This window comes from Orycteropus afer, unplaced genomic scaffold (assembly GCF_000298275.1).
Source record: "Orycteropus afer afer isolate SDZICR_OR568_19922 unplaced genomic scaffold, OryAfe1.0 scaffold00133, whole genome shotgun sequence".
Taxonomy (NCBI): Eukaryota; Metazoa; Chordata; class Mammalia; order Tubulidentata; family Orycteropodidae; genus Orycteropus; species Orycteropus afer.
In genome coordinates this window covers 2,015,729-2,026,308 of record NW_006921720.1, presented here as the reverse complement: position 1 = coordinate 2,026,308, position 10,580 = coordinate 2,015,729, and the positions used below count along the sequence as shown (strand labels likewise).

At 37.3% G+C, this 10,580-nt stretch overlaps 1 protein-coding gene across 1 annotated transcript in view; it reads left to right on the top strand.

Annotated features, from left to right (window-relative positions):
• The window catches only part of LMBRD1 (LMBR1 domain containing 1), a 202,676-nt gene that overhangs the window by 14,666 nt on the left and 177,430 nt on the right, over positions 1-10,580 (top strand). The window contains exon 3 of the mRNA XM_007945208.1: positions 5,273-5,333. Within this exon, the coding sequence (XP_007943399.1) occupies positions 5,273-5,333 (61 nt within the window). The remainder of the gene's footprint in view (positions 1-5,272; positions 5,334-10,580) is intronic.

Sequence of the window (10,580 nt, the reverse complement as noted above, 5' to 3'; positions counted from 1 at the left end):
CCAAGGAGTGGCTGGTGGGTTTGAACTACCAGCCTTCTGATTAGCAGTCAGGTGCCTTAGTCACTATGCTACCAACGTGTGGCACTGGGCAAATTGGCTACAGAGGACCTCTTTCAAGTGCTGAAGAGCAAATATATCTCCTTGAGGACTAAGGTGGGCCTGACACAAGCTATGGTATTTTCAGTCGCCTCATATGCATGTGAGAGCTGGACAATGAATAAGAAAGACTGAAGAAAAGTTGATGTTTTTGACTTGCGGTTCTGGTGAAGAATGCTGAGAGTTCCATGGACTGCTAAAAGATCTAACAAATCTGTCGTAGAGGAAGTGCAGCTGGAATGCTCCTTGGAATTAGAATGTCCAGACTTCGTCTCACCTACTTTGGTCATGTTATCAGAAGGGATCATTCCCTGGAGAAGGATGTCATACTTGGTAAGGTGGAGTGTCGATGAAGGAGAGGAAGGCCCTCAAGGAGATTGATTGACATAGTGGCTGTGGTGATGGGCTGAAGTATAGCAGGGGTCCTGGAGCTGGCACACTCGATGGCAACTAAGAACAACAACATAGGGTTTCCAAGACTATAAATCTTTATGGAAGTAGACTGCCACATCTTTCTCCCATAGAACAGTGGATGGGTGGAAACCACTGACCTTTCAGTTGGCAGGTGAGCACTTAACCACTATGCCACTAGGGCACCTTCAATGTAATTCAAAATGCATAACACATAGTTAAATATTTTCTAGGATATTTTCTTGTTTGAGAGCTGTTAAATTTAAATAGGTGAAAATATAAATAAATGCTAGATTTTTATAGCAGCCTTAAATTTTCCTTAAGAAAACTGATACAAGAATTAGTATCTCTTGTATAATTATTGTCTGAACAGGAGATTTTTTGTTTTGAATTTAGAATATCTCACTTTTTTTAGATTTTGTAGGAAGATGTGTTTTCTTCATCTTGAAATTTCTAAAGCAAGTATTTTTATATAATCATGATCTTTCTATTAGATTAAATAGTTGTTCTAGTCTTATGCTTAAATTAGTCACTTTCTGGTTACTAGTTTTTTGTTTGTTTTTAATCAGTGATACTGGATTATACCTGGGTTAGAACTTAAAGAAACAGAACATGATCTGTAAAAACATAGGATGCCTGTTTTATTAAATGTTCTCTAAGAGACTGTAAGGCATAGCTATAATTAATGCATTTATTTTATAGCCGTTAAATCTAAATGTGCTAACTGAAAGATTAAGGTTCAGGTCTATCCAGAGTTGCTTTGGAGAGGAAAGCCTGGCAGTCTAATTCCAAAAACTTAGCCACTGAAAATCTGATGGAGCACAGCTCTATTCTGACAAACATGGGGTCACCGTGAGTTGAAATCAAACTGGATAGCAACTGTAAAAGAAATAAAAAATCTAAATGTGGCACCATTCAGAAGAAAGGAAAACAATCCACGTTAAGAAAAAAAATCTTAATGTAGCACCAATCAGAAGGGAAAATAATCCATGGTAAAGTTTTATTTCCTCTACTTTTAAACCATTTTTTTAAAATTATTAAAGAATTACTTATTCAACAATTGTAGGTTCTCTTTTATTTCTACTTTTCATTTATTTGTCTCTATTTAGTTATTAATTTTTAGTCACCTCAGAGCTTAGATAATGTTACCAGTTTTTTTTTTCTTGACACATTGCATTCAGTAACATTCTTTGTTTCTTGTTTTTTGCTGAGCTTTTGTTTGAAGATGGTTGTTATTGTCAGCTACCTTGGAGTTGCCGAAACTCATAGTGACCCCATATACACCAGAGAGAAATGCTGCCTGTTTCGGCACCATCCACATGGTTGGTTGTGGATGAGATCATTGTGACCCAATTGGAGTTTGGTTGACTGATTTTCAAAGTATACTGCTAGCCTTTCTTTGTGGTTTATCATAGTCTGGAAGTACCACTGGGTTGGATTGGTATCATAGCAACATTTAATCCACTACTGACAAACTAGTGGTTGCTGTATTTGAGGTGCGTTGGCCAGGAATCAAAGCCAGGTCTCCTGCATGGAAGGGGAGAATTCTGCCACTGAAACACTAATGTCTCCCCTTTTTCCTCTTGTTGTTGTTGTTGTTATGTGCCGTCGAGTCGACCCCGACTAGAGTAGTGAAAAAATGAAATGGGAAGTCAAGAAAGTTTTTTTTTTTTTTAATTTGTGGTCCTTAAGTGTGTATCTGTGTGTGTGTTACATGGAAATTTTTCTAGTTTGTATACTGTAGGATTCAGTAGAGGGGGAGAAATTTTTGAAATAGGAGAGAAAGTATATTTGCTGGTCCAGTGTCCTCAACAGGCAAAGGTGTTGGAGGTTCCAAAGTGAAACAGTTAGCCATAATTATTTTAGAGACTTCTGAATAAAAGTTTCTCAGTCTTAGCACTGTTGACATTTAGGGCCAGATAATTATTTGTTTTGGGGACTGTCCTTTGTGTTATAGATGATTAGCAACATCCGTGGCCTCTGCCACTGTCTGCCACCCTCAGTCCTTGCAGTTGTGAACTGAAATTATCTCTAGACATTGCCAGATGTCCTCTGGGGGCAAAATTACTTCTGATTGATAGCCACTGGTCTTAGATGAGGTTATCTGGTAAAAGTGGGGAGAATCACGTTGGGGATTAGAGGCCAGAGTGTTTATTTTAGTTACATATGGCTGTACTTGCTGCTGTAACAGAAATACCACAAGTGGTTGACTTTAACAAACAAGTTTATTTTCACAGTTTCAAAAAACAAAACCAAACTCACTGCCATTGAGTTGATTCCGACTTGTAACAACCCATTTTAGGTTTCTGAGGCAGTAAATCTTTATGGAAGTAGATTGCCCAGTCTTCTTTCTGCAGAGTGGTTAGTGGGTTTGAACCACCAACCTAGAAATCCAAATTGGGGATGCTGGCTCTAGGGAAAGACTTTTTCTCTCTGCCTTGTCTCTGATCTTCAATGCCTGGATAATCTTTATGTGGCTTGGCATCACTCTTCCCTCATCTCTGTTTCTCTCACTTGCTTGTTTAATCTCTTATATAAAAACCGAAACCAAACCAAACTCACTGCCGTCGAGTAGGATCCAACTCAGTGACCCCTTATTGGGTTTTCGAGGTGGTATCACTATGGAAGTAGATTGCCATAGATTGCCCAACTTTCCTTTTGAGGAATGGCTGGTGGGTTTGAACCGCCAGCCTTCTGGTTAGCAGTCCAAGGCCGTAGACACTACACCAAAGGAGCTCTTAAATCAAAAGAGATCGATTTAGGACACACCCTACACTAATCCTGTCTTATTAACATAACAAAGAAAACCCATTTCAGAATTGAATTATAATCATAGGCATGTTTTTAGGTTAGGTGCCCTAGAGTCAACTGAACTCATAGTAACCCTGTGTACAACGGAACAAAATACTGCCTGGTTATGCCCTATCCTCACAATCCTTGCTATACTTGAGCCTATTCTTGCAGCCACTTTGTCAATTCATCTTGTTGAGGGTCTTCCCCTTTTTCGCTGACCCTCTACTCTACAGTGCTTCAGGGCTCTTCATAAAGTTTTCCAGTAATATATCACACACAATAATATAACCCCAGTAATATAACCTCAGTCATAGAGGTTAGGATTAACAACACATGTTTTGGAGGACACAATTCAATCCATAACAGTTTCAAAAAGTCATCTAGATAAATGGGGAAGGTAATTTATATATGAGTCCCACTACATCTTTATTCTATGGATTTCATATCCTTTTCCTTCTGAATATTCTCCTTTAATATTCTTATCCTATTTAATATTAATATTTATTCTTGATTGTCTCACATTCCTTTGGGTCTTAACTGACTCTGAAGTGCCTTTGGGTTTCTACTTTAGGAAGCAGTTGTTTATAAGACATATCAAGGGCATAGCAGTTCTCTATGTAGAAAGAGGGTTTCATAAACTAAGCTTTCTTGACAGTACATCAAAAAGCTTGGAGTCAAGACTGAATAAAAGCCAAGTACACTAATAGTACTTGAGTGATGTTGTATATTTTACACATATTTGTGGCTTTAAAATAGTAACAGTAATAGTCTCTCATTGCCACTAGGTTTGGGTAAACAAAAGAACTTTGTAGAGTAAAAGATGCTAAATTTCAATGATTCATTGGCTTTCAATTACTTCCAGACTTTCTTTTTTTTTTTTTTTTCCCTGAGGTTGAAGTCTTGTCCAATTTTAAAGTTTAAATGACTCTTGTTTGGGACATTACTGCCTCTTGGGGTTTTCATAGAAATTGGTGGAATTTTCATAATGAATAAAAGGATCTCCTGTTAATACATTGTTTTTAATTTAGTAATCTTCAACATTTTTCTTAAACTTCTATATTGATGCATAAACAGTTGATAAAGAAACAACTCATAAAAGCTAAAGCTTTATGCACATATTCATTTTGATACCTGGATTGTTGATGAAAAAATTTCCAAGTACTGCATCTCCCTCTTTCCCAAGCTTTTCCCCATTCCCATGTAGTAAGCACGATTTACATTTTCCTGTATATGTGTGGGATGGATGTTTCTTTTATTAATATTTTTAGACAGAGATTGCATTCTCTTGTAACTATTGGTTTGCATCTTGTTCTGTTTTACATTCAAAGGTGCTTCATGGATATCCATCTATGCCAGTTCGTACAGATCTGTCTCATTTCACACTAATACATTTTACTATTTTTTCCCATGGGCATTTAGATTGTCTCCAGGTTTTCTTTCCTTTCTCTCTTTTAAAATTATTTTAAATACCACTAAACTGAATATTGTTGGGTCAGGGGCTTGAGTGATTCACAAGTCCCTCAAATATTTGTCCTTCCCCCATGTCACTCTACCTTCTTTCTCTTCCTTTGTAAAAGTGCTATTGAATCTATATATAGTTTCTTATTTTCAAAATTCAAAAAAGTTTTTCAAAACCTTCATCTATGTTTCTCTTTCTCCTCCAACCTACTGTTTTGTCTCCTTTCCTCTACAACTTCTGTTTTCATTCATGTCTCAGTTAGTCATTTTTGAGAAACCATCCCTGATCACGAGTATAAGTTAGGTGCCTTCTTTATATATGTGGCCCCAGAACTGTATTACCTTATCTCAGTACTTAACTGTTGAAAATTGTCTGTTTATCTGGCTTTCACTTCTTGAAGTCATGGAACATACTTTGTTTTAGTTGATTATATATATTACATATAAAAATCTAACTATAATTGTTAAACAGATAGATGTTTCATTATTTTTACTGTTTTTCTTTTTATTCCAGGACTGGGCTAATGCTAATGTCAGCAGACAGATTGAGGACACTGTATTATATGGCTACTATAGTAAGTATCTTTCATTTTCATTTTCTATGTAAACTGCAACCCAAAGTGTAGAATAAAGCTATGTCTAATATTTTGATTTTGACATCACATAAAAGATTTTTTTTCCCTGTACCAGGAATAAGTAATGTAACGGTCATTCTCATAATTCTGAAACTTCTTTAACCAACTTTACTTCATTTAGGTTCATCTGTACTACATTTTTTTGGTGGTACAGTCAAGTTACTTTAAACTTCAGATCTCTTCCTTTGTAGAATTTCCTACATTTAAGCTTTTTATTTAAAATTTCAGTTTTCTAGAAATTTTTTCTAGGTGTTGACAGTAGTAGTGTGCAATATATTGGGAAATTTGTAGAATCAACTTCACAAACCTCTCTCCCACTTCATCCTACACGTGCACATGCAGCGTGTTATGTGAAATCACAGACTTAGGCCCTAGTTCCCAAATATGGCTGTGTCAAAATCAGAATGAACACCATTAACGTAAGACTCCCAGGCTGCATTTCACACCAAAGTGAATCAGAATCTCTCTGGATAGACTCTAAGATTTTGTATTAACAAAATTGTCCTCTAACAGCTGGTTTAATCGGGGGTATATGACTGGTTTATCCCTCCCTCCCTTTCTTCCCTTCTTCTCCAATGTTAGATTATAAAACTTCATAACAACTGCATAAATATTTCCAAAGTTTCCTTCTTGAGTGAATATGAGACTACTGCTTTCATAAAAATTTGTAAGTACTGAGTAGGAAAAGGGATGCCATTTTCTTTTTTTAGCAAAAAAGTAAGATATTATATAAGCTTTCTCCTGGACATTACATTGAAAACTGAAAAAAAAATCTATAGAAGTTTCTGTGGATGGAATAATTTTCAAGGATTTAATTGGATTTTAATTTAGGTCCTGTGGGTCTAATGTTTGCCTTTTTCCTTATCTAAAACATTGAAGACCCATGAACTTCAGTTGTAGATTTAGAAGTAGATTTTAGAAAGTTGTAGATTTTAGAAAGATTTTTATGATATTTTCTTGAATGCCATTTAATAAATGATTCTGGGGATGTTACCAATGAGCATAGTTAATTGCATTGGGTTCCCAAGGCAGCTTCATAAACGTTTAAAAAAAAAAACCAAAAAACTCACTGCCATTGAGTTGATTCCGACTCATAGTAACCCCCATTTGGTTTCCAAGGTTTTAAATCTTTACAAAAGTTGACTGCTTCATCTTTCTTCTGCAGAGTAGCTGGTGGGTTCAAACCACCAACCATTTGGTTAGCAGCTAAATGCCTTAAGCACTATATCCTCAGAGCTCCTCATAAGCCAGCTGGAGACCTTTTAAATAATACAAAATCTTAGAGTATGTCCAAAGAGATTCTGATTCAGTTTGGTGTGAAATGTACTGGGAGTCTTACATTAATGTTGTTCATTCTGATTTTGGCACAGCCAGATTTGGGAACTAGGGCCTAAGTCTGTGATTTCACATAACTTGCTGCGTGTGTATGTGTAGGATGAAGTGGGAGAGAGGTTTGGACGGCAGGAAGGCTAAGTACTGAATCAGTGAAACCTATTAGGCTTTTAAGTGTCTTCAGTGTTGGGATCCCATGTGTGTTTTCAAGACAAGCTTTCTGCTAACAAATTCTTCAGCAGTCACTTTTATAGAATATGAACATTAATAATTAATATTCAGATGCTTAATTAATGATAGAGTATATTGTATTCATATACCTTATGAAATTGTATTTCAAAGACCTTATCAAAGAAGGAAATCTTAACACTCTTAGGAGTAAGAACAAAGAATTTTATCGAGGAACAACAATTTGTGTTAGATAGCACAAAGTGAAAGAGTGCGTCATTCTGAAAAAGGGCACAGTTTTTATGCCTGGTGATCAATGTAAACAACACCACAGACATTTAAGAAAAAACACAGTTCTTCCCCATGTTGGCCAATTTACTTCTTGACATACATTCCCTGATAGTAGTTTGGGTAAGCTAATTTCAAGAATATTTTCCTTGTATTCTCCTGGAACATTCTTTGTACGTATGTTACAGAAAATCTACTTCCTTATCTCCTCCCTTGTTTGCCCAAGAGTGGTTTGTGTTAACTCTTTATTAAGTGCCTGCTCCAAATGCCTCTGTACTTAAATTTTTGCTAGCATATCCCCCCCCCCCCCGGCCGCTTTTGATTGAACTACACCTTGGGGGTGCTGATGACCTACAATTGAGTATCCTTTCTTCTTCAAGGACTTGGTCTGCTTTCCTGAAGATCTTTGGTCAATAGGAATTATTTTCTTCACCTTGATGAACTATTAGACTTTGTCTTCAGGGTGAGTGGATCTTTATTGGGATTATGGCAGTAGGCAAGGCCAAATGGGAAGAGCATATTCAGAATGAACTCAGGCAACTAAAGATCAACATGAAACAGTCAGGGAAACAAGGTGGATCCTCTTCATTAGTCTAAATATTGGTAATAGCTTTAAGAATAGAGCTCAGAGTAAAAGGAGGTACACACATAATATTGTAAAAAGTCCAAAATTAGGTTTGTTCCGAGGAATCAGCTTCTTTGAAATACATTACTCTGTGAGTGGAGGTTCAGTTTGGTTTAACATTAGATAAACATTTCATACATTTGATTAATCCTGCAAAAAATTAGTTACATTCCACCATTTCTGAAGGTAGCATATGATCAAGAACCGATGATATTGAAGGAAGAAGTCTAAGCTTCACTGAAGGCATTAGCAAAAAAAACAAGCTTCCAGGAATTGACAGAATACCAATTAAGATGTTTTAGCAAACAGATGTAAATGCTGGAAGGGCTTACTTGCCTATGCTAAGAAATTTTGAGGAGCTCTGGTAGCATAGTGGCTAAGGCACTTGACTGCTAGCCAGAAGGCTGGTGGTCCAAACCCATCAGCAAACTCCTCAGAAGGAAGGTTGGGTGATCTACTTTCATAGTGATACTGCATCAGAAACCCAAGGAAGGGTCGCTATGAGTCAGATCTGACTCGATGGCACACAACAACAACAACAACAACAAGAAATTTGGAAGACAACTACCTAGCCACCCAACAGCAAGAGATCCATGTTTGTGCCTATTCCATAGAAAGATGATCCAACAGAATGCATCAATTACTAAACAATATCATTAAGATCATATAGTAAAGTTTTACTGAAGATAATTAAAAAATGCCTCCAGCAATACATAAACAGGGAATTGCCAGAAATTCAAGCCAGATTCAGAAAGAGAACGTGGAATGAGGGATATTGGTGATGTGAGGTGGATCTTGGCTGAGAGCAGAGAATACCAGAAGGTTTTTAGTGGTTATGCAGAAGCATTCATTTTATTGTGTGAGTCATAACAAATTATGTCTAATATTTTGAAGAACAGGAATTCTAGGAACTTAATTGTGCTCATGCAGAATCTGTACATAGACCAGAGGCAGTCATTTGAACAGAACAAGGCGATACTGCATGGTTTAAAATCAGGAAAAATGTATGTCAAGGGTATATCCTTTCACTATACTTATTCAGTCTGTATGCTGAGCACATTATCTGGGAAGGTAGAGTGTATGAAGAAGAACATGACATTAGAGTTGGTGGAAGGCTCATTAACACAGGTGACACAACTTTGCTTGCTGAAAGTGAAGAAGACTTGAAGCACTTACTGATAAAGATCAAAGACTACAGCTTTCAGTGTGGATTACATTTCAGCATAAAGAAAACAGTAATTCTCACATCTGGAACAGTAAGGAATATCATGATAAATAGAGAAAAGAATTGAAGATACCAAGGATTTCCTTTTACTTGGAGCCACAATCAGTGACCATGGAAACAGCAACCAAGAAATCAAAAGATGGATTGTACTGGGCAAATCTGCTAAAAAAAATTCCTCTATAATATATTAAAGACCAAAGATGCCACTTTGAAGACTTAGATGCAGCCAGCTTTGATGTTTTCATCCCCTTCATATGCATGTGAAAGCTGGACAATAAATATGGATGACTGAGGAAGAATTGATGCCTTTGAATTAAGATGTTGGCAAAGAATAGTGAATATAGTATTCACTGCTAGAAGAATGAACAAATTTGTGTTGAAATAAGTACAGCCAGAGTGCTCCTTAGAAGTGAGGATGGCAAGTCTTAGGAGAGGCCAGTCCCTGGAGAAGGGCATCATACTTGGTAAAGTAGAGGGTCAGCAAAGCAAAAAATAGGAACACCCTCAATGAGATGGCTTGCCATAGTAACCCCAACAGTGGGCTCAATAATGATAATGATTGTGAGCATGGCAAAGGACAGTGTTTTGTTTTGTACATGGGGTCTCTATGAGTAAGAACTGACTCATTGGCACCTAACAACAACAGTAAAGATCAATAAAGAAATTTGAAAAATTAAACCAGTTTGTAATATGGAAAGTAGCCAGGAACCAATACCATTGGGTATCCAACTAAAGATACCTAGACAGGTAGAGTCATTCATAGGAGATTGAATGCAGGCAAGTAGCTTTTTGAAATTTTGCTGATGTCTTGTACTTCTCCAATGGTGTTTATCCAAGTACAGTAGGAAATATTGGCAATAACACAAACCCCTTCTTGCTGGGCTAGAAGGAAATCAAGAGCTATTATGTTGTCTATTACCACCTCAGAAGACATTCTAAACATCTTTATTGAACAGCCATTCTGTCTGCAACACCATTTGCTGTCTGAGCCAGGGACCCAGATAATTTGCGAATGGATTTCTCAGGTTGGGGATACCATAGTTGGATACAATACACATGTGAACACTTATCCCATTCCAGGTATATCAGCTGTTGGATTGTGGTCTGACATAGCACCCTTGTTTTATTCATTCTTTCTCTCTCTCTCTCTCTTTCTATCTTACCTATCTATCTTAAGAGCTTGTTTTACATTCATTGTTACATGTACATTTAGTTTCACTCCCCATTTACCATGTCCAACCCTAACCCAGCCTCCTCCACACCCTACCTTGTAACCCTCCCCCTGTGCCCCTCATATGTATGCACTCCTGTTTGTCCTGCATTACCTCAATGTGAATGTGGGTCCTCTGGTGCCCCGTGGTCCATTGCTCTAAGGGATGTATTACCCTAGAGTATGTGGGTGTGTCATCCTCGGTTGAGTGGTTTGCATCTACATCTCGTTAACTATTGAGCTGAGAGCCAGTCCCTGGCGATGACTTTATTCCAGGTGCAGAATGTATTCCAGGGCCATAGTATTGGGGGTCTCACCAGATTCCTCTGACCAGTAATT